General features: G+C 42.9%; 1 protein-coding gene across 1 annotated transcript; it reads right to left on the reverse strand.

Moving 5' to 3' along the window:
• Window positions 1-12,573: 12,573 nt before the first annotated feature.
• Window positions 12,574-20,394, reverse strand: LOC308292847 (uncharacterized protein). The gene is made up of 5 exons (XM_080735271.1): window positions 19,981-20,394; window positions 17,819-18,225; window positions 17,194-17,446; window positions 16,315-16,421; window positions 12,574-13,982 (listed from the first exon to the last, which is right to left on the reverse strand). The coding sequence occupies exons 1-5, from the start codon at window positions 20,255-20,257 to the stop codon at window positions 13,122-13,124; spliced, it is 1,905 nt and encodes a 634-aa protein (XP_080591397.1). The 5' UTR covers window positions 20,258-20,394; the 3' UTR covers window positions 12,574-13,121.
• Window positions 20,395-25,143: the final 4,749 nt, after the last annotated feature.

Genomic DNA, 25,143 nt, shown 5'->3' on the forward strand with positions numbered 1-25,143 from the left:
TGTTTCCCCCAGTAAACAGCAAACAGTAGATCAGGGGAATTACCTACACACTACAATACTTCACCATATGTTGATTTATGACAAAATAAACCCATTAATTGTAACAACGTTGTACATTCCATAATGCATTTCCAATGGTGAAAGCCACCCGGTCTCAAAGAATGTCTCAAAGAATAGCGTTGTCTGCAGTTTGTCAGGTGATATCTTATAAAGTCCTGGAATAAATTCCTTACCAAAAGATTTCTTCACCAACCACTAGGGGTTTTTCATGATTCTGAATCCATTGCAAGCATTTGTTTTGCACAAAAAACATTCCTTGGGGTAGAAGTGGGTCCGTTTTTAGCCCAAGGAATGTTTTTCGTGCAAAAATAAATGCTTGTAATGGATTCAGAATCATGAAAAAACCCTAGTTTGACCCCTCACATGCTACTTAAAGCATATTTATTTTGGTATGTTTTATCCTGTATAGTTAATTTAATGGGACCCCAACTTTCATCAGCTATCAAGGATTCTCCAAGGGAAACAGAATTTCAGTCTTTGTGAGATGTGTTACTAGACACTTTTACAAACACATTGGTGAAGAAATCTTAAGGGCTGTCACAATTATTACATAATCGTCTAATCGCAATTATTTGACATAATCGCGATTATTTTTCATAATCGCCATAATCGTCAAAAATGGTGGAAATAGCAGCTATTTCTAGCGGCTATTTCCAATATCAATATTCTTTTTTAAGTATAAAGTTGTCAAATATGTCAGTCATGTCATTGTATATTTAGGTTACGTGTCCATATCTGCCATGTGCAACTTCAAAGCCAAACAGAAATGTAATTGTCAACGACAAAAACACAATTAAATCGTTAATCGCAATAGAGAAACGAAGCCATGTCGTCATTTGTGCGTAATGTCGCCCTCTAGGGGGTTCATGCTGGTATTGTTTTGTATTCAAATCGCCATTGGGGAATCTGCGATCACCGCATATAAGGACTGTGTTAAAAATATAAACACACCATGTGCGCGTTTCTGTCAGCGGGGGGGGTTCTGCATAGTTTATGATATTCATTCATATCTGATATAGCCTGTTGTAACTCGTTTCTAGCGTTTATTGTGTTACTCTTGTACATTTCCACCTTAGTCGATGCTTCATATCCATTTGGGTCAATCCGAGAGCATGGTGTGTTTATATTTTTAACACAGTTCTTATATGCGGTGATCGCAAATTCCCCAATGGCCATTTGAATACAAAACAATACCAGCATGAACCCCGTAGAGGGCGACATTTCACGCCATTTCACGGAAGTGACATCACACTTCGCTACTGAATTATTTGAGTGACAATTAATTGTCATCTAAAATGTCATATTGTGACAGCCCTAGAAATCTTTTGGTAAGAAATGTATTCCAGGATTTGACACCATTTCTGAAGATATCCCCTGACTAAGTCTCCCCCTCGCTGTGGTCTCCACTCTCCACTCGCATGAGTGTTCGTGTCAACGTTCATACTTTCTTTCTTTTCAGCTTCTTCTCCGTGGCGTTGTCTCCATTAATCTCCGCGGCGCAGTCTCCGGTGCGAGTGTTCATGTGAATGTTCAGGGATCTCCTGGCTTGGTGTGAGTGTTCATGTGAATGTTCAGGGATCTCCTGGCTTGGTGTGAGTGTTCATGTGAATGTTCAGGGATCTCCTGGCTTGGAAGCGCTTGCCACAGACGGTGCACTCGTAGGGCTTCTCCCCGGTATGCGTCAGCGTGTGCCTCTTCAGGTCCACGCCCTGCATGAAGCCTTTGCCGCAGCCGTGCACCTGACACAGGTAGGGTCTCTCCTTGTTGTGGAACCTCAGGTGGGTGTCCCGGGTTTGTTTCTGGTGGAAAGCTTTGCCGCAGATGCCACAGGCGAACCTCCGCTCGCCGGTGTGGATCTTCATGTGAGTGTTCAGAGATCCTGGCTGTTTAAAAGTCTTGCCACACTCCAAGCAGGCGAAAGGTTTTTCTCCGGTGTGAACTCTCATGTGCATGTCCAGACTGCCGGCGCAGGGGAAGCCCTTCCCACACACGTGACACACATGGCTCAACTCTCTGTGGGTCAGCAGGTGGACCGAGAGACTCCGTGTGTCCTGGGCTTGATGGCCGCACAGGCCACAACACAACGATGATGACTCCTTGACACAAAAATACAAATAATAACTTTACACCTATAAAAATCTATGTGACAATGATAGCCTGATTTCAGACTCTCACGCTTTAGTCTGAAACTGTGTCCTATTCTGAGCGATTTGCGGGGGAGGGACTTTTTTGCGAGCGTGCACGCGCAGAACCGCGCGCGAGTGATCGCGATGTACAGAGAACGTGACGCGAACGCGACGTTGAATCGTTTCAACTGCTGCGCGGATTGGATATCCCACCCTCACCCCCTGCGCTCATTGGATCAGCCGCAGTTTTTGGCTGTTAAACTGCCGATTAATGTACTCAGCGTCTCAGCTCCAGATCAGAGAAACAGTCCACTCTGAGAGTGGGCGGGGTCTAAGGTCTGGAACCAGGCAATGACGATGAAGCTTGAAACAGATTCTGATGGGGTTGGAGCGATCATAAAAGATCGAAGAATGAAAAGAATGAATCCTTGTGCAAATATTTGTTATTGATTTAGCTTTAAACATTGGAACATAGAAAAGAACATTCCTAAGATATTTTAAGTGGGCCTGCAGCTTGGTAAGTGTGTGCATTGTAGCATTAGCATTTTTAGCATTAGCGGAAGTAGCGGTAAGCATTAGCGGTTAGCCATTAGGTGTTTGGGTCTGTGGGACCACCCAACGAGTTTGAGACCAGTAACATGTTGGGAACTGGAGTTATGGATGTTTAAAGCCCAGCAAATAGGAAGACAGAGGGGCCTAGTCTTATGCAATTACTGATCGTTCCTATTGGCCGTCTAAGTAAACACACCAAGTTTCGAGATGGTACCATGCTGTAAACTGGAGTTATGGGTGTTTAAAGCCCAGCCAATAGGAAAACAGAGGGGCCGGGGCTTCAGCAATTACAGCTCATCCTTATTGGCCGTTTAAGTACACACACCGAGTTTTGAGACGGTACCATGCTGCGTACTGGAGTTATGGCTGTTTAAAGCCCAGCCAATAGGAAGACAGAGGGGGTGGGGCTTCAAGAATTACAGCTCGTCCCTATTAGCCGTTTAAGTACAAACACCAAGTTTCGAGACAGTACCATGCTGCGAACTGGAGTTATGGGCAAATGCTAACACTAAAATGCTAATGAAAAAATGGTAATGCCTAATGCTAATATACTATTGTTCAAAATGCTAATGCTACACAATGAACACACATAAGCTGGCCGCACACTAGCTGATAATCGGGGCATTTAATGACCCTCCCGACTATCGGGCTGCAGATGGCGCAGATTCTCGGTCATAAACTTCGTCTAGTGTGAGGGTTCACAGATCCAATCTGAGCCCAGCCGAGTGGCTCGCAGGACGATCGGGGCCAACCCGACTCATTTAAAAAAAAAAAAAAAAAAAATCTGGATCACCACTGGTATGGAACAGCAGCGGGGGACCAAGAGAAGATACAGCCGCTGTTGGACACAAGAAACAGGGTCTGTTGGTGCCGAAAGCCGCTGATCTGAGTCTGATCATAGTATCTGCAGTGAGTGACAGATGGGTTTGTATAGGAAGGGGGAGTGTCTGATCCACTGGTCCTGCGTTTGAGCCACAGACCACCATTTAATGAGATTTAGCCTCTCAGACCCAAGCCTTTCTTTCATTATCGTTGGATAAGATTTTGTCCACAATTCCATGCTGTATTGATGTGGTGCCATAGGAGAGATAACAGGAAAAACCTCGATCAAAATAAGTTCTTGTCCGCTTCACCCTTTGTTAGCCTTCTGGCTGGTTGGTCCCTGACTGACCAACCAGCAGGCTTTATCTGCCTTGTCCCGCCCTAGCCTCGCGTAGCCAGGCTTTACTCATCTGCGAAGAGAAAAGCCTGGTGACCATATAAGGCAGAAAGTGTTCAACTTCCGCCGTGTGATCTTCACCGGAAGTGAGCTTCCCCGGTTTTCCTCAACGTAACTTCCGTTAAACGCAGCACTTCCGCTAGAAATCATGGAACCACCCGGAAGGCATATTGTGCACAGGGTGGTCCCGCCCTGCATGGTTCTGCCTTTTTTATGTTGAATTTGCAAAAACATAGTCTTTGGAGGAATAAAAAAAACATTTAAACACATGCTGAGTCACTATACTGCCACTGAGCAGCTCCATTTTTTTTTTTTTTTTACTTTTTTTTTTTTTTTTTTTGTAAACAGGTCAACTTGGGCAGCAGAGATACAGAAAATAAAAAATTACAATGCAACAATTTTTAAACACTCAAACCAAGTTTGAAATAAGAATTGAACACACAGAACAACAATACGAAGCAACTGAATTAAAATGGTAGTGGATGGGGTGTCCCACCGAGTGTCCCACCAAGACACAGCAACCAATGGGTGTGAAGAGGGGCGGGACTGGACAAAGGGTGAATTGTGTAGACTTCTTGTAAATGAAGTAATGCAGATGTTTAACAATAATTTAACTCTTAAGTGTGTAAAATTAAACCAGGTCCATTTGGTTTCATTTTACGCTCTCAAGAGTTAAATAATTATAAGGGTCCATTTTATTTGGTTAACAACTCCCCCATCATTAAAGGAGTAGTTCACATATATATATATGTATATGTCACATTCCCAAGACAAAATAATTATTATAGTATGTTTACCCCCATTAAAGGAGTAGTTCATCCCCAAAATGACTTTTTTTCTATTGATTACTCATGCCATGGAGAGTAGAGTTCAATAATATTTTTTGGTTTTTGTCACATTCCTAAGACAAAAATTTGATTCGGGTAAATTTACCCCCATTGATTCCGGATGGGGACCCGTTTCGAAACGGGTCCCCATCCGGAACGAATGGGGGTAAATTTATTGTTATCACATTTTTGTCTTAGGAATGCGACAAAAAAATAAAAATATTATTGAACTCTAGTCTCCATGGCGTGACTAATCAATAGAAAAAAAAGTCATTTTGGGGGTGAACTTCTCCTTTAATTCTGAATGGGGACCCAAATACAAGGCCCTGGATGGGGACCCAAATGCATTTGGTGAGAATCAATGGGGGTAAATTTACTTGACCCTAAATTTACCCCCATTGATTCTGACCCCATCCAGGGCCTTATAGAGCATCGCAGTGGAAGTCCCACCCCGTCCTCACTCTGGTGTCGGAAGTGTTTTCTCCATTCATTTCTTGCATAGACATTTCATAAAGTATTTATTTAAACGTTTTTAAGCCTTGGACAAAGCCACCTCGGCTGGAGAGGAATCATGACAATATTCACATTTTTTTGAATGCAAAGATTAATTCGAAAGCTGAAAAAAATGGCAGGGTACAAGACTGTGTACATCATTATTTTTAAAATTGCGGAAACTACACTCCCAGAATGCTTTGCGAATGTTGTTGTTGTTTCCTGAAATATAGCCGTTAAATCACTCTCAGTTTAGTTATCCAGGCCAGCATATGGCCTGAAATGTAGTGATTGTCATCTCTGTGGACTCTCTTATCGTCATCTTTAACTAGTGCATCATATTTGTAAAAGAACGTATTCGCTCACGGGAGTTCTGCTGACGTGCAATAATCTGCCGGGAAGACAGGGGGCAGTAAGCTACTTCCGCGGTAAACGCAAGATATGTGAAAGAAGAAGAAGCTAGACCAATCACAGACGTCGTTTTTACGTTTAGCAGTATGGGAAATGCAGTTCTTCTCCGTGCGATCTTGATTAAAGCTATACTGTGTAAGTTGCTCAACTAGTGGTGAGTAGCGTCCGCGTCTTTTGGCCGTTTTTCGCCGCGGACCGGGCCTCACACCCCCGCGCCACCCCCGCGTCTGCCTCCACCTCGCCGAGATCTATCTTTGGAGGGGTCCCTGGTTCCTGTGCGTTCAGGCATTCCGGAGAAACGGAGTGTTTCACCCGAGTATAGATAGAGACACACGGGCGCCTACAAATATGGCCGCCCTATTGTGATAGCTAGCGACCCCACTTCAAGATGCGCTGTGATTGGCCGGCAGTGTATAACCCTCGCTGTGATTGGCCGGTAGTGTATGATGACGTCATTTTGGCGGGAAATCCCGCCCCTGTCACTGCTAGAAGAAAATATATAAAGAGAAGGCTTCAGAAGCTGAAAATAACGGAGTGGGTGTTCTAAAACTTTAGCGATTTAAGAGTTAGGACAATTTTAAGATTTGTTTTATAAAAAAAGTTACATGGTACAACTTTAAAACGTGTTTTTACTAAAACTAGAGTGATTGCATACATACTCGGGGGTTCTACAGGAGCATATGGAACCATTTTACAACCACCAGCCTAGCGGTAAGTGTACATTGAATTGCTACGACTTTGTGGCTGATAATGAAAAACCCTATGGTAAATATGAATGGCCAGCTTGCTTCCGACACCTCACTGCGATGCTCTATTTGGGTTCCTATTCAGGCCCATGCATGTTTTTTGTCTTAGGGATGCGACAAATACACAAACATATTATTGAACTCAAGTCTCCATGGCATGACTTATCATTTTTTGGGGGGGTGAACTACCCCTTTAAGCTGGGGACCCCGCAAGGACCACTTGTGGTCCCCGGACCACTGGTTGAAAACCACTGCGATAGGCCTTACCTTCGCGTGCGCCTTCACGTGTTTCAAAAAGCCACACTTCCTGTAGAACTCCTCCCCGCAGGCTTTACACTTGTGAGCGTGGCGCGGTCTGGGACGGCACTTCTCCTTCTCCGCCGGCCCCTCGCCGTGCTGGGTCCAGTGCTGCACCAGCTCTGGCCTCGTGCGGAACTCTTCCCTGCAGATGGCGCAGACGTGCCGGTTCTTGCCGTAGTGTTCGTCGGTGACGTGTCTGTTCAGAGAGCTAAAGTCGTAGCACACTTTCTTGCACACCTTGGATGGGTGGGTGGATAGATGGATGGATGGACGGACAGAGACAGACAGACAGACACGTAGAAAGAGAGAGCGCAAGAGACAGGCAGACAGAGATAGATAGATAGCGAGAAAGACAACAGACAGACATATTCCTAATCAGTCTCAGGGTTCCCACACATTTTTACCAATTAATTTCCAAAACTTTTCCAGAATATTTAACCCAATTTCCAGGACTATATAACAATAATTCAGCTCAATAACAGGTCGCTTACTCCTATGCCAGGGATGGGCAACTTTGATGATGGCGAGGGCCACTATATTTCCACCTTCACTCCAGAGAGCCACAATGCATATTGCTACATATGCAAAAATAGCCGATCTACAAGCTCAAAACGCTTCGCGCTGCGATGCGTTTTGAGCTTGTAGATCGGCTTTTTTTGTTCTTTTGAATTGGAATACTGGATTATTTTTTGTTATTTTTTATTTGGAATCCTGAAATCTAACATTTTGATTTAATTTCAAATGCATTTAGTTATATACTCATGTTAACTTTATGAACTTAAATACAAATATGTTGGACATAAAAAATAAATTTTAATACTAGTCATTAAGCTACTAATATAGACTGACGGACTTAAAGCAGGTCATGTTTGGAATTGTAACAGCTGAAATCAGTAATATATTCAGTATTCCGGTATTAACCTGCGGGCCGCATTATGTGAAGGTGGGGGCCGCATGTGGCCCCTGGGCCACCAGTTGCCCATGTATGTCCTATGCGCAATGCCCAAAAACAGGTAGTGTATGCCAGTGCTTCTCAACCTTTTCAGGCCGTGACCCCCGAAATAATCATGTTTTAACTGGGGCCCCGGCACCCTGACGAGCACTAAGAGTTGAGGAATTTTGTATAACACGGTTCTATTGTGTTGCGAGGCGTTGTGAGCATGTAGATCGGCTATTTTCACAATTTCTGCCTCTATATATTTGACAATTTGGCCCATGTTTCATTTGTCATTTCAGAGGTATTAACAAAATCAATAACCAAAGACAATGCATAGCTATTTTTTCCAGGACCTTCCATGATCCCTTGATAAATTCCAAAACCTTTCCAGTACTGGAAAAATATTTTTCTAATTTCAAAATATTTCCAGGAATTTCATGACCGTGGGAACCCTGTCCCATAAACATCAAGAGCCGACATACAATGCAATGCAATACATTATATAACGGTTTGTTCTTTGAGTGTCATTCAATGTTATACAAGTTCAAAAATGGATCTCAACGTAAATAAGCCATGTGCTTTTCTGAGCGTATCCTTTTAGTTGACCTTGTACCAGTGAACTGTACTGTCATCATGAAACTGTACCTTTTCTTATGCATTTCTAATACAGTCTTCAATAAATACAATAAAATAAAGGTTTTTACAGCTTTTTCTTTTTGCAGCTCAGTGAATAGTGACTCAGTGCGGCCCAGTTCATGTGTAACACTGCATGGGGGCACTTGAATGAGTTAGTGGGCCACGTTTCCCAAAGACAATACCCTTGTTTTACTTCTCTATATAATCTATGAGTGTGTGTGTGTGTGTGTGGGGGGGGGGGGGGGGGCCTTCATAACAGTCGGATGGCTGCAGCAGAGACAAGATCCCGGTGCATTGCCAATGATAATACGTTTTAATATGTAGGCCTATTAGCCCACAATTGAATGCTATTCTGTTTATTTTACTTGCTAAATGGGGACACTTTAGTGTTTTCATATACATTTACCTTGCAGGCAGCAGACATCACCTCTGTAATTTAATTCATCAATCAATTATCCAAACGTTGTATATCAGACTGCTTCTGGATATCTGACTGTAGGCTATGTCACCTACATATTATCCATCTGTATCTGTGTAAATATGGCATGCAGCTGTTGTCACTGTGTGTGGGGAGTGGAGACATTATAACCTTTACATGTCAGACTTCTAAATTAAACACACATGTTTGTAGCTCAGCATCATATCTTACTTTAGTTAACTTGGCATATGCTTAATACTTTTATAAGATGATCGGATCATCCGTTTATGTTGTCTGTCAAGCCTCTATAGGTATATGTGCCCAAGATAACAGATCTATAAGCGGTCGACATGCCATGACACAATGTGTTGATATCTTGCATGTATATGTTTTCTGGGGTAGGTGTGGCACATTATGTGTTGGAAGCTATGTATCTGGGTTTATCTGCACCCACTGGGCATCATGGCTTTAAAGATAATATATAATAGTTCACCATTGTATACATTTTTGTAATTGCCGGTGTGATGATAGCACCGCCCATGGCTGCTGTGGTGACTACGTGTTGCGTTCTGTCGGTGTTGTTTGGTGTTTGTCTGTTTTTTTGTTTTTATGTTATATGTGAAAAAATGATTTGAATGCAAAAATGTAGTATGCCAAAGCAAATTCCTATGTGTATTACACAATGGTTAATAAAGTAATCTGAATCTGACCACTGCCACCCACTTGAATTAGAATGATTTTTAAAACTATACATTTATTTTTATAGTTATAGTGCGTGCATGTTTCCAACTCAACACGAGTAGGCTATTGTTCTAGGCTATGAATTAGGACAAAGCAGAAGCAGCAATATTAATAGACACTGCAGGTGGAAAGCTCCTTGATACACTAACGTGTGAAATGTTAATAACATATATAGTTGGATACACAATAGGGCATTAACGACTTGTGATTTCTGCAAGTCGACTCGACTCAGTAAAAAGTTGAGTTGAAGTCGACTTTATCGTTTGATGAGGGGGCGAGAATGGGGGACAAAACCTGGAAATTACTTACTGCTGGACTTCATAGAATAGCCTAAAGTGATCCTTTATCCATTAATAAGGCTTTTGTTTAGTTGTTATTTTAGATTCCACTGCAACCAGCATCATTGAATACTAATCCTAATTCCTATATAATGTTGGTGGCTACTGTTACCACTTCTGACTGCATTCACTGCACTGTCTGTCTGTCTGTCTGTCTGTCTGTCTGTCTGTCTGTCTGTCCAGCCTGTCAATGTGACAGAGTGGAGACACACTGGCTCTATAGTCTGCACAGCAGACGTGTTGAAAGTGTGTTTATAATTATTTGCGACCATAGGTCGCAATTTAGTATAAAAACCTCCAGCTCATGTCTGTCACACCTCATGCTCTTCTGACATCAAAATGATGCAAATGAATGGCCAAGACAGAATTAATTTGCACCGACCAGTTCTGTTAAATCCATACATGGGCATTCCCAGATTATGCCCTGTTTAGGGCAAACACACTAACACAATCCGTTTTATGCCCAAATATGGAGATCCCTGATGTCATCAATATTAAGCCCATATCTGGGAATGCCCATATTTGGACATATTGTGTCAGTCTCATCATGTGGTCTATGACATCAAACATCTATGATGTCAGACGTCAGTCATCTCCATATTTGGGAAAATATTTGTTAAACAACCTATCAGATCTGTGCATTTTCTTGGTCAAAGTTGATCCCATGCCAAAGTGCCAGCGCTCGCCCAGCAGTCTGCTGTCACCCAGGAGGATGTGTAAAGGGCAAGGTCGCTTATCATCTTTAGGCTGCCTTACTGGTATTAAAGGAGTAGAGACTAGAGTTCAATAATATTTTTTAGTTTTTTGTCGCATTCTCAAGACAAAAATGTGATAACAATAAATTTACCCCCATTTGTTCCGGATGGGGACCCCAGGGGCGTCAATTGGGTGTGGCAGGGGTATGCAGCTGCCATACCCTGGGTCCAGGGGGAAAACTAAAAGTTACTTAAATATAAATCCATGAATATCTCTTTGTCTATCTGCGCTGGTTATGTTGTTAAATTACAGTAAAATAACTACAAATGCAACATTTTACATAATATGGTCACTTTAACAAGGTATTATAATTATATTCTCCCCATCTTGACAGAATGGTATATTCTCAGGTTCCGCAGGTCAGCTGCACAGGTGCAATGCATTATTGTTAATTGTGGCACGTTTACTAACATGGCAAGTTTTGCTGCACTTGAACAACCGTTCCAGGCTGCCATATCCAGCCTAAGAAACTTTTTTTTTTTTTTTTACATTGTGAAAATAGCCGATCTACATCCGGAAACAATGGGGGTACATTTACTCGAATCAAATTTTTGTCTTAGGAATGTGACAAAAACCAAAAAAAAATATTATTGAACTCTACTCTCTATGGCGTGACTAATCAATAGAAAAAAAGTCATTTTGGGGGTGAACTACTCCTTTACGATTATAATCTTAAAGGACAACTTTGTTTTTCTAGAACAAGGGTTCAGATTTTAGATTGTAATTAAGAGGAAAAAATGTGTTCTTTCTATTGTTTATCTATTTTAGCGAGTTTGATTTCAGTGGGTGGCTAAATGTCTTTTTAGACACACTGAGCTGACAAATTCTTTATTACTATTTACAGTAACACGACTAGCCCCATAAGTCACACCTAACCATGAAAGATTGTGGTGCATTTTGGGAACGGGCTTATTGTGTCTAAAAAGACATATTTAGCCACTTGTACACATGAAAGCTGTAAATTAAAAGATTTTAACACTCATCTTTTCTTTTCTCTAATTACAATCTAAATATATGAACCCTTGTTGTAAAAAAAAACTAAGCTGTCCTTTAAGCCTGATCAATAAAACATAGTAAAACATTTTGTAAAACTACAGCTGTCAATACTGTATATACCATGATTATTCAATAATCATCTTCACCCGTGGCTATGATATTTAATGCACAAATAAGTCTCAACATGGTGTAATTAATGTTCTTTTATGTTCTTTTAACAAACAAACATCAAAAAACATTAGGCTTAGACAGTGAGTGAAATATAGATAAATACTTTGTGCTTCAAAAAAACAAAAAAAGCTCTAAACCAATCTAAATGACAGCACTTTAGATTTATGTCAAATATGTCAATCTTGGGATACAATATCACAGATTGAAAACAACTTTTATGCATGGCACTTAAACTGAAGTGACATTGACTGATTCATTCCAAACATTATCAAAGTATTGTGTGGCAACCCTCGACTTGCATCGGCACCCACTTTGAGAAACCCTGCTGTTATTTTTTTTAATATATTGGCTATTCAAAAATAGCAGATATACAAGCTCATAGCGCGGCACTGAGTGCCACGCTATGAGCTTGTAGATCTGCTATAAAAAAATTAAATACAATTGAATAAATAAATGATAATTTGTGTGAATATATGCTTTATTCTTTCAAAGCAATTTTTTTAACATCTTTTCTTCTTGGGGGTCCCTGGAACAAAATATTTTGAGAAGGGGGTCTGCGGTCAAATACAGTACCGGTACATATAATTCAAGGGGTCCTAAGCATAAAACTTTGATCACCACCGATAAAGAAATATACTTTTTTTTTTTTTTTTTTTTCAGAAAACCATTTGGACTCCAGCCTTTTCCCCTGTGAGGAGAAATAAAGCAGTCTCAGTTGCTCTACCAAAACTGTTGGGTGACAGGTTTTCCTTCAATCAAGATAGAATGAGGCCTCCAATCAGGATAGAGTGAGGCCTCCAATCAGGATAGAGTGGGGCCTTCCTCCAATCATGGTCGAGCGTTATGTGCAACAAGGCCCGCCCCCACTTGATCATGATTGGAGGAAGCCCCCCTGTCACTTACATGAAAACTGAAACTTAAAGAGGTGGTGCCATGATTTTTCCCCCCTCTAAAAAGTTATTATCAGGTATTATGATTATACTAGGAGGAAGATTTTTTCCAAAAAAGTGTACAGAAAGAGTTAAAATTATGTTTTTATGTGGCCACACCCACCAGTTCATTGGTATGCGTGGTTGTCATGGTGGGTGGTGAGTGGTGACCCAGCTGAAGTTAGCCACACCCACGTATGTGAATGGTAATTAGGGGAGGGGTTGATTCTGTGATGTAATAAGTATGTGTGTTTTTGGACCGGCACGTCTGGCCCCACAAGGTGGCAGCCTACAGCTAAAACCCAAATAGAAAGGCAATACATAATTGCTCATAACAACCACACCAGGGGGTCTAATGAAGTACTGTCAACCTCCTAGACACATGAAAACCAGAAAAAGTACAAAACTATGGCACCGCCTCTTTAAATGAAATCACTTACCCTACCTTTAATATATACAGTCAACATTATTCAGGGTGCGCTCCATTTAGCGAGGGTAGCTTGAGGGAGGCACGTCGTCGGTTTAGAAGCGAGCGCACACTCTTGTACTGTGGCACGTCCTGTCGGGCGTCTCCGACTCCCACCACCACCCGCTCATAAACCTTTTTTAAGGGACTCGACGGGTCGGCGTCCACAGCCTCCACCATGCTCCTCTTCAGTGCACTGGTCTCGATGAGAGCCTCGTCCTTGGGATGGTTGTGTTTTGCCACGCGTATGACAGTCACGTCGGCACCCTCCTCGACCGCGTCGAACACGGCCGTTTGAAGATAGGCACCGCACAACTTTCGCCAACAGCGCCAGTGGATCTTATCTTTTTGCACCTTGTTTTTTGTGTAACGATACCCCTCGTGCACTAAGACCCTGCCCCCTCGGTTCCCTGGCTGTAAGGAAGCCGTCGGTAGAGAGGAGCCACGTCGGGAGGCACGTCGTCGGTTTAGAATCGAGCTCACGGTCTTGAACTCTGGCACGTGGGCACGCACTTGGGCACCTAGAATCACCTGGTCGTACACCTTTTTTATTTTGCTCGACGGGTCCGCCTCCACCGCCTCCACCATTCTCCTCTTCAGTGCACTGGTCTCAATGAGATCCGCGTCGCTGGGATGGTCGTGCTGTGCCACTTGTATGACGGCGATGTTGGCAACCTCCTTGTCCATGTCAAACACGGGCGTTTGAAGATAGGCACCGCAGGCCTTCTGGCGCCAACAGCGCCAGTGGATCTTCTCTTTCTGCACCTTGTTCTTCGTGTAACGATACCCCTCGTGCACTAAGACCTTGCCTCCTCGGTTCCCTGGCTGTATGGTGGCCGTCGAATCAAAGGTTGCCCTCAACTGATAAAAATAAAGATCATAGATAATGAAGGCGTTAATGACAAGCAGGTGTGTAAATGCAGCCTAAGCATTATATTTTGGATTGAACTGTTTGAAACATAATTAGTACTAAAATGTTATAGCAGGGTTATCTTGCACAAATACATTAATTACCCACATTACCATTTGCATAATGGTTTCTCAATGATCTGTTGCATCTGAACACATTTCCTTCACAATGCGTCTGAACACATTTCCTTCACAATAACAAACAAAAGTGGCTCAGCTGACCTGTTAAAGGACAACTTTTGATTTTCAACAAGGGTTCATATTTTAGATAGTGTTCAGAACAAATAAAAGATGTGTTAAAATGTTTCCTTTACTGCTTTCTATCGTTTATTTTCTTTCTTTCTATTTTACCGGATTTGCTGGGGCATGCGTGCAAGTGGCTAACTATGTATTTTTAGACACAATAAGCCAGCGATTTCTTTTTCACTATTAATAGTAAGAAGATTGCGGTACACCTTGGGAATTTGAGTCTACTCCACAGTAATGGCAGCTGCCAGGCTGCGACAACACTCAAACTATGGCTCGTACCGCAAAGGGACGTAGAAATAGCCTGGGTGCCAGCCTGCTAGCTCCGTTCCGTAATATGTTTTCTCTCCGCATCAGTCTGGAAATGATTCAGTTGACTTGTATTTCTGAGTGTCAGTTGTGACGTAGGCGCCGTCATTGCTGATTGGATGTTGTTCCAATGAATCAGAGTAGGGTTAGCGTAGCTACGTCATCAGCCAGCCAATACACACTGGTGAATTTGTCCCGCCCCGCACCACAGACCAATCGGAGGAAGCCGTGGTTGTGTTCCAGCCATGTCACACCTCCCCTTGGAGATAGGAGACAAAACATATCGCGGAACTGAGCGAGCAGGCTGGCACCCAGGGCTAACGTAGAAACCTCCGAAGAAGAATTGAGTGCTAAAGACCTGGACGCTACGCCCAGAATCAAAGAAGACAAAAAGGCTGTTCCAAGAGCGTTGTATGTCAGACACAAGGTAAATAACATCTTGATATAGTTACACTCACTCTATAGATAGGTTGCCATCAGGTCCTGCTGGCTTTGGTTGATCTTCTTTGGAACGTGAAAGCAAGTCGAGTGAAAATCGTGAGCTGCTTGGTGTCCGAGTTGGACGGATCTTCCAAAACTTTGGGCAATCAAGTCCATTATGACACAAGATCCAATATTAGAGAGTGGAGATGGTGTAGTGTCTGTGAATGTACAGCCGGTGAGCTCAGCTGGAAGTCTGCCGCAGGATTTCAATGTCCACACAGAGAGGTATAATTCCAGTAAACTATAGTGTAAACTTCGGGGATGAACAAAAATACAGAACAGCGTCTACCGTGCACATTGCACAAGAGCGCCGTAAAGCAATGTTCTTCAAGAAACATACACTCATTTTTATTGCACGACACTAGTGTTGCTGTAAATAGTAATTCAGAAATCGACGGCTTATTGTGTCTAAAAATACATAGTTAGCCACTTGCACGCATGCCCCAGCAGATCTGGTCAAATAGAAAAAAGGAAAAAAGAAATGATAAAAAGCAGTAAATGAAAACATTTTAACACTCATCTTTAATTTGTTCTAAACACTATCTAAAATATGAACGTTGTCCTTTAAGGCAATATTTTATAGGCTACTGTACTCACAAGTTATACTGTAATAGATACAGGCAGTGGAGGACAGCTTTTTTGGAAAGTTGCTAATTTATGCTAAAGCATTTGTGGGGATGACGTCTCCTCATTCAAGTTTCAACGTATTAAGGTGTCCACCTTACGATTAACGTCGTGTTTCATCTTGATGTGAGTCCAGTGTTGTGAAGAGTCTTAAGCATTCATGTTGTCTGTTGGATGTTTTCAACTTCAAATGCGTGTGCATTGTTGTTAATTAGTGGTTGGACAACTTGCCAACTTTAATCACAAGTGCCCTCCCGTTTGAAAGTGTCTGTAACGTATTCAAACTAATAATACGTGTTTTGCTGACGTAACGCTGTGAGAGGGGCACAGGGTGACCTCATAATATCGAGGCATAGAGGCCACGAGAGGTGCCGTCTGTGCCCGTAGCAAATCAGAACGGGCATGTTTGAGCCCCACATTCAATACATACAGTATATATGGCAAACACAGACTTGCCAACCTTGTGATTTTCGGAAAGGGGAGCCGTTGGACTAATGGGCAGTCCCCCCTTTGGGTGCTAGGGTTTAAATGGAACCTGTTACCTACCTTACACTTGTAGGGTTTAAATGGAACCTGTTACCCACCTTACACTCATAGGGTTTGAATGGAACCTGTTACCTACCTTACACTCGTAGGGTTTCCTGGCCTGGTGAGTTTTCATGTGGGCCTTGAGGCTATCTCGCCAGGTGAATTCTCTGCCACACTGCTCACAACTGAATGGTTTCTCTCCTGTGTGCAGCATGACATTTTAGCCCCCAGTTAATTGTCATACAAATACTTGCGATGTAGATTGGCTATTTTCACAATGGACTAGAGCAGGGGTTCCCAAACTTTTTTGTCTCAGAGCACCCCATGAATATTTTTTTTAATCCGAGGCACCCCTACATTATAATTTTCACTCCCAGCACCTTATATTTATAGCATAGCGCCGTTGTCGGGTGGAAACCTTGTTACGGTATGTCCAAAACCGTTCGTTTTGTATTTATCATCTATAAAATGTACTAAACTAGTGAAAACAGCAGATCTACAAGCACACAACGCCTCGCATCACGAGACGTTGTGTGCTTGTAGATCGGCTGTTTTCACTAGTTTTGTGCGACAGTCTTGTATGATGAAGCAGGGCTTTGCTTTACAAAAAGACGTACACATTTGAAACTTGGAGATACAAGGTTTCTGCCCGACAGTGACCATATTTTAGTGATTATGTTGCGAGGAAAACGTTGAGATAATAGCCATTTTGGTTAGAACTGACTGAAAATAACTTGATGATAAAATTGATATGATAAATATATAAGTGTTCAAATAAATTCCTAATATTATCAAATTATCTCACGGTGCCCCGTCACTCAATTTGAAAACCCCTGGACTAGAGTCAAACTAAATGTATTGCCAACTCATACAATTCCCAGTTCAAATATGATTATTTTGGGGGGTCGCGGCCTGAAAAGGTTGAGAACCAGTGCTCTAAAACAATACACCACCGCACTCATCGAAGGCTTACCCGTGTGAATCAAGGTGTGTTTCTTCAAATCCCGCGAGTGTCGGAACGACTTCCCACAGGTGCTGCAGAGGTTGCAGTGCTCTCGGTGGGTCTCATAGTGAGACTTCAGGTCCTCGTGGGACGAGGACAGCTCCCCGCAGAAGCCGCAGCGGAGCTGCGTCTCGTCGCTGTTACACCTCCTCATGACGTGTCTGAGCAGGACCTCTGCGCTCCCGAAGGACTGGAAGCACACCAGACACGGGTGAAACGGAGCCTGCGAAACCAGGGACATGCAGAGAACGTTAAAGCTGTACTGTGGAAGCTGCTCAACTAGTGGTCAGCTCACGTGAGCTTGGAGTTCAGCTATTTTCGGTGCTTGATACCACACTGAACTAAGCATAATCGAGTCAATACTGAAGATGTGGCGTAACGGCATGGATTTCTACACAGAGAGGGCAATTCTTTCAACATAAGATGTTGCATTCAAATTCAGCAGAGTTTGGACGCGGCAATTCTCTTGAATGCTGCCTTCAGGTATGGCATGGAAAGAGAGGCATTTGCATTTCTTTCACCATAGTAAAAACTGCATGCATGGTCGGGAGAGGGCACTTTTTACAGATGAGTAAAAGTCTGTGTGTGCACGTGCCTGCTGTGAATTCTCCTCTTGTTCGTTTTCTTCAGTCTCCGGATTCTGTCCTTCCTCCTCCTCGCTCTCTCCACCGCCCACAACCAAATCTTCATCATCACCATGGTCTTCTTCGTCATCGACCTGGTCTGAGGACATCACCTGGTACTCATCACTGACCGGTTCTTCTGGACATGGTTGGAGGCCATTGGTCGGTTCTGGAAGAGGTTGACCATCATTGGTCGGTTCTGGAGGAGGTTGACCATCATTGGTCGGTTCTGGAGGAGGTTGATCATCATTGGTCAGTTCTGGACAAGGTTGACTGTCATTGGTTGGTTCCGATGGAGCTTGGCCGTCATTGGTTGATTCGGATGGAGCTTGTCCGTCACTGGTTGGTTCTGGACACGGTTGGCTGTCATTGGTTGGTTCTGGTTGAAAAGAGAGAGAGAGAGAGAGTGAGAATAAAATGTTTCTTTAGATTTTAATCAATGTTTCAATCAGCTGAGGGCAGGGAAAGCAGAGATACACGTATATGAACAGCACTAATATAATAAACAGTGTAAACCAGTGGTTCTCAAACTGTTTTAGCTCCAGTAAAAAAGACATCAGAAGTACAGTTCCAATGGCAATATGTTCAAAATAAAACAGCATAATGGTAAATAAACATAGCTTTCTATTCAATAACAGCTGCACAAGTCAAGTTATTGATGCAATTTGGTTTAAGGCCACAATCACAAATATGCGTGAGACATCTTCTCCGTATCGTTTGAGAATGAGGGGAGAAGGGGGTTCCAATTCATTTTCTATGTAAGTTACTATAATCTTTTTTTTTTTTTGGTCTTAGGAATGTGACGAATACAAAAAAATATTATTGAATTCAAGTCTCCATGGTGTGATTAATCAATAGAAAAAAAGTGTTTTGTGGGTGAACTACTCCTTTAAAGGGGAACTCCACCACTTTTCAACCTATGTTCATATAATTGGTCCTCACTCAAAAATGGCTTTTTCTTTTTTTTTTTTTTAGAGGGTTGTGGGCAGGTCAGAAACCCATCGTCTTGTGACATCATCGATTGCCAATCCAGCTTATAGAAACTGCAGGCTTTCTATTCCTGAAAAGTTGCAATTTTAAAGTGGAAGCCATTGTTCTCGCGATAATAAAAATCTAAATATTTTTTTCTCCTTTAAGTATATTTTGATGCTATTTGTTGCGACCAAAGGTTTTTCCGGGACTTATCCAAGGACTACAATTCAATTCAACAGAGCCAGTTCCGATGTTGCGCTGCTCAGCTGTTCTTACAGGCTGCATACGTAAAGACCTGCCCCCACCTGCCTCTGATTGGCTTACCGACATCCGTATGTGTGACGCACGTGGAAGCAATGAACACGGAAGCGATGAAGATTCCCTTAGTTGCTCAATGCATACGCCCCCTAGCCGAAGGTGGAGCGGTATGGTAAAAGGAGGCACGCGTCAGTCAGACACGCTACGAGATTTCTCAGGGTAGAAAAGTCCATAAATGGTCATTCCCAGAAAAAGAAAAAAAACTTTTATGCGTGACATCACTTCCTGTACTGACAGTCAGTCAAGCTACGAGATTTCACAGGGTATAAAAGTCCATATATGGTCATTCCCAGAAAAAGAAAAAAACTGTTATGCCCATACATGGAGATTTCTGATGTCATAAATCCCAGGCAGAAAATGAGAATGTTAGGGTACCCCATTATGCCCATATATGGAGATCCACAGGCATCAAACCAAGGCCCTATAACTCACCAAGGCTCTGCTTGGCATTACTAATTAACGTACGTTTTATGCCCATATATAGAGATTCCTATATTGTGAATATTAAGGACATTATGTTATCAATATTAAGGACATATGGGAATGCCCATATTTGGTAATGTCCATATATGGGCATGTTTTGACTTTTGACATAACATAACTATTATGAAAAGGTCTCCATATAGTAACTGGTCCCATATACATCACTGGCCATATGGCCAAGAATTGGCGAGGTCGCAAGTCACCCTGAGGTGTCTTACTAGTACTTTTGTCCATTTCCTCAATGTTTCCTAAGTATTTCTCAAGGTGGGTTCCTTTAGAGGTGTCTAAATTGACCCATACAACTCTGTCCAGAGTTAAGAGGAGACCTTGAAATTTGAAAGTTTGATAAACATCTTTGTACCTGCATCTGTGCCCACTGTGACCTGCTGAGCGCCGTGCAGCGTGTCCAGCAGCGCCCTCTGGTGGAGCAGGGTGTCCTCCATTTCAGACAGGGTGAGGTGGAACAGCTCCAGTATGTCCTCGGCCGCGGCCATCAGAACCCTGAGCGTCTCACCGCCCATCCTCTGTCCTCTGCCCCGCTTCTGCTTGTGGACCACGTCCACCTCTCTGGCCGCGGTCTGCATCCTCCTCCTCACCTCCACCCGCAGGCTCAGCAGCTGGTCGGGAAGCTCAAGCATGTTGCTTAAATTCTCTTATCTATTATTGTCTTTTTTTCTAATGATGCGTTTGTTTCCTCTGCTTAATGTTTCGTGTAGAGCTCGTTGAATAGACTTGTTGCTGTTTTAAAAATAAAAGTTCCCTCGTCGCTACTACTCGCTGCTTTCTTTCTTTCCACGGCACGACAACAATAAACACCGTGAGCCACTTCCGGGTCAACAACACGAACGTCACATTCCTGAATGAAGAGTAAAGGAAGGACACATACGCGAAGGACAAGTAAAACCACAGCGCCATGGCTGGTGCTGGAGTTTTGTTGTCCATCAAATTTTGCATAAAATGGAAATGTGTCTTTGGCATACAGGCAGTCAGTCAGTATACAACAATAAAACATAGCCTACATAGAATACACAAATGCATTAAAAACTACGCTGCTCAAAGAAATGAAGGGAACAAAATGTTCCCTTAATTCTTTGAGCAGTAAAATGCATCTCATAACATAGCAGCAGTGTTCAAGGGCTGTAGGGTTTGGAACTATTTAACATTTTCTTATATAGAATCTCCACTGCAGTTGGGACAAATGATGTCTTGTAACCCTTATTTTCTTTGCTAGAGGTACTTTAAAGGAGTAGTTCACCCCCAACATGACTTTTTTTCTATTGATTACTCATGCCATGGAGAGTAGAGTTCAATAATATTTTTGGGTTTTTGTCACGGTGTTTGATTCGAGTAAATTTACCCCCATTGTTCCGGATGGGGACCCGTTTCGAAACGGGTCCCCATCCGGAATGGGGAATGGGGTAAAAAAAATGGGGGTAAATTTATTGTTATCACATTTTTGTCTTAAGAATGCGACAAAAAACTAAAAATATTATTGAACTCTACTCTCCATGGCATGAGTAATCAATAGAAAAAAAGTCATGTTGGGGGTGAACTACTCCTTTAAGCCTCCTTCGTCCTGCCTGATGGTAGCAGCTCAAATGAGGGGCGAAGAGACTGTGTAGACTGAGTCACTACAAATCTGAATTGCCTTTTTGGTTATGGTTATCAAGGATGTTCACCACAACACCAGAGGCAGCTCCACTAATCATCATAGTAGATTTAACACTAAACAAGGCTCTAACTCGTTCTCCTGCTATACCATCAACATGTGGAATCCCTAGCCTCCTTCAAAATTGGTATGAAAAGTCACCTTCAGGCGGCTGCTACCAGTGACTTGTTGCCACCATGCTTGATGTTATGCTTTTGAAACTGATATTATCCTAGATAAAGTACTATGTTCTATCCACCTGTCTTTCAATGTTATATGAGATACTTAAAGTGTGGTTCCTGTGGAAATAAGCCTCGGCTTTCTAGGATCTCCTTTTAGTTGACCTTTGCGATTTATACTGTCATGAAACTACTTTTTTTTATTGCAAACTTCTAATAAATTTGTCAATCAATCAATCAATCAATCAATGGTGCAGTTGTATACTGTATATCCTGAAGTTGCAATTGTTTGTTTCCGATTATCTTCCTTGATTAACTACTTGGGGGAGCTTGTTCCTATCTCTAACTGGTCCCATACCAAAGAAAGATAAATGATGGGTTGATGGGTGGATGGACATGGGTGGGTGGATGGATGGGATGGATGGATGGGCCTGAACCAAATAATTGTAGGCCTGTAGTTTTGTAATGTGTACCAGTAGGTGAGTCGGCTATACACACAATAGCAGAGGTTCTCAACCTATTTACACCAAGTACCACCTCAGAAAATATCTGTCTCTCCAATAAAGTACCACCATAATGTGAAAATACAGGTGGGTGCATGTGAATTTTGTTTTTGTTGCATTCCTAAGCTTGATGACCGGGTCATCGTCCAGATTTAGTTTTCTCAGATCTATTAACTGTTAGGTGTCATTGTCATTTCAGCACGTTTGGGGAGCCTATTTCAACCAATTGCTTGGTCAGACAAACTACCTGTAATATAAATATAAATATGTCTTCTTTTTTGGGAGACTTCTCTGCATGAGTACCACAGGAGGGGGGCTCAAGTTAGCCTTGCACGGCCATCCCGAGCTACGTCATCACCAATGTGCTTCCTTTCTCGGTCTGGTGTCCCTCCCATCGAGTCTCTTTATGAGAACTTAGGTTCTAATTTCCAATGAAATGGCTGCATTTGGAGCAAAACCGCCTCACACCGCTCCTGATTGGTCGAGTGGCTGCTACAGCTCTAACATTTTGAAAACAAAAATGTCGGCCCCCATACCTGACACGAGTTTACAAAACGCAAATAAAAGCTGTATTAAGCGAACTTTTATCTGAAATCAACGGCATCTCATAACTTAAAAATGAACAGTTTGCACCTTTGGAATTTCTGTCTGGAAAAGACGTATTTGTTGTTCTGCCGACAATGTTTTGATGCGCTTATGACTACAGACTGGACCTGTCAGTCAAAGTGAGTAACTACATCATCGTAAAGCGTGGTCTATGGAGGACTCCCAGAGTCTGGCTGTTGCGAGGCTAGGCTCAAGTACCACCAGTGGTACATGTACCACAGGTTGAGAACCACTGCACTATAGCATTTAAAGTAGAGATGTTACCGATCAATCGGCAATGGATCGGATCGGGCCGATCAAAGCGTGATCGGCGATAATCGGTGGTTTAGATCAAAAGGTAAATTCACAGATCCGATCGGATCGGTGCATCCGATCAACCAGCCGTTCAGTATGCCCACTTGAGGCCATTTTGGGGTATTGATTTCCACAGTGATGAAGGAATAATTAGTTACTGCTATGATAATAAATACATAGTAATGCTGGTAAATAACTATAAGGCAAATATACCAGTAAGACTCCCTAATCGGGAGATAAGCGACCGTAGGTCGCTTATCTCCACAAATAGGGCAAAAATGTGTTTTTCCAAAATCTTCCGGATCCATGAGTGTAGACATACTGTGTAGCGATTTGCGTGATTTTAGGGCAAAAACTGTAGGAGCAGTGTCCAAAAATGTGTTTTAAAAATCGGCCTCATGGTGGCGCTAGAACAGGGCCATGTGAGAAATGAGGGGTGGGGTGTCCGCGTTGCCTTGGCGGACGAATAGGTACCGGCCCCGGCTCTCCCGGACCCTCCTAGCCCGAGTTACGGCATTTTATGTGAGCTGCAGTGGAGGGGGTCCTCCACTGGGGGCGCCACCACTTCTGCATCCGTTCTGGAGCACCAGGAGTCGGTGGTCCCCGGGAATTCCCCGTGAGCAGCCACGTTGGGGTGGTCATTTGGTCATTTTTTACATCTGGGGGTCCCCCAGGGACCTGGGGGTCCCTGGAGCTCTGGGGTCCTTGGAGGTTGTAGTTTGGCAGCCAAGGAGCGTGTGTGCAAAATTTGGCATGGATCGGGGCAACGGTTGCGGAGATATGAGCAGGGCAATAGTGTGACGTGTGAGGTGTGACAGACAGACAGACAGACAGACAGACAGACTGACAGTTTGTGCCGGTTTTGATAGTAAGTGCGACCTACGGTCGCAATAAATTAATTCATGAGTGAGTGAATGAATGAATTAAAGTTAAAACATTAACATTTAGAAAATATAAATAATAACTTGATCGGATCGGTGATTGATCGGTATCGGGTGATCAAACTTTTGTGATCGGTGCTCCCTGATCGGTTCCAAAAAACCTGATCGGACCATCCCTAATTTAAAGGTTTGCAATAATAACCCAGACATGTTCATGTCTTCACCAGGACCAGGCTACACTAAAAACACCCCATTTTCATCATCCATGACATACTGTAGTGTCTAAAATGATCATCTGTTAGCTCATGATTATATGTGGTGTTATAGCTCTATATATTGTGATAGCATCTATTAGTGTTTGTTCAGAAACTGAGTGATGGAGACACAATTGGAACTGGAAGCACTACAGAAGCTGATGAATTCTCTCTACTTTATTGGATGAAACTGGTGTCCCACCTGAAAATGAGTTTGGCCACATTTTGTCCAACCAGGTCTGTGCATTTTCTTGGTCAAAGTTGATCGCAAGCAGTCTGCTGTCACCCAGGCGGATGCGTGCACACGCCCATGTGCGCGACCTTGCCCTTTAGGGCGACATCTAACCATGAAAGATTCTGGTGCATGTTGGGAATGGGCTTATTGCAACTAAAAATACATATTTAGCCACTTGTACACATGCCCCCAACCACTGAAATCAAACTCTATAAAATGGCTAAAACGATAGAAAGCAGTCAATTAAAAGATTTTAACACTCATCTTTTCTTTTCTCTAATTACAATCTAAAATATGGACCCTTGTTGTAAAAAAAAAAACAACAACTACGTTGTCCTTTAAGCCTGATCAATAGGGGGGCACGGTGGCGCAGTGGTTAGCACTTCGCCTCACAGCTAGAAGGTCCTGGGTTCGATTCCTGCCGGGGGACGCTGTGGGTGCTGGGGGCGTGTTTCTCCCTCTGCGTCATCAGCGCCCACACCCTAGGTGGGGTCGGCGATAGGGCCTTTCTGTGTGGGGTTTGCATGTTCTCCCCGTGTCTCCTAGGGTTGATACCCTCACAAAAACATGCAGTAATCCTGGTCTCAATAATGTCTCCCCCTGGCCAGCCGGGGCGCTTGATGGAGGGGAAAGGAACTGGTTGGAATAACGTGTTCCTTTCCTTCCACGCGCTACGTCCATCCCGGGGAAATCCCCCCTGTCAGGTGAAAAGAAACAACTTGGAGTACTCATGCATTGAAGCAAGCATGAGGTCAGTCCGTTGTCTCCCCAGGCGCGGCAGAGGGAGAGCAGAGCCCAGGATTACATAGGCAATTGGCACTGAGTGAAAATGGGTTGCAAAATCGTGGGATAAAAATTAATAAAAAAAAAAAAGCCTGATCAATAAAACATAGTAAAACATTTTGTAAAACTACAGCTGTCAAT

The sequence above is a fragment of the Nannobrachium achirus genome (genome assembly GCF_963921795.1).
Source record: "Nannobrachium achirus genome assembly, chromosome: 10".
Lineage (NCBI taxonomy): Eukaryota > Metazoa > Chordata > Actinopteri > Myctophiformes > Myctophidae > Nannobrachium > Nannobrachium achirus.

Excerpts from the sequence above, each read along its gene's own strand:
- LOC308292847 (XM_080735271.1), bottom strand. The coding sequence starts at position 20,257 with ATGCTTGAGCTTCCCGACCAGCTGCTGAGCCTGCGGGTGGAGGTGAGG. Across the intron at positions 18,226-19,980 it reads CACAGTGGGCACAGATGCAG|AACCAACCAATGACAGCCAA; the intron begins GTACAAAGATGT and ends CTTTTCAACCAG. Across the intron at positions 13,983-16,314 it reads GGAAACCCTACGAGTGTAAG|TTGAGGGCAACCTTTGATTC; the intron begins GTAGGTAACAGG and ends TATTTTTATCAG.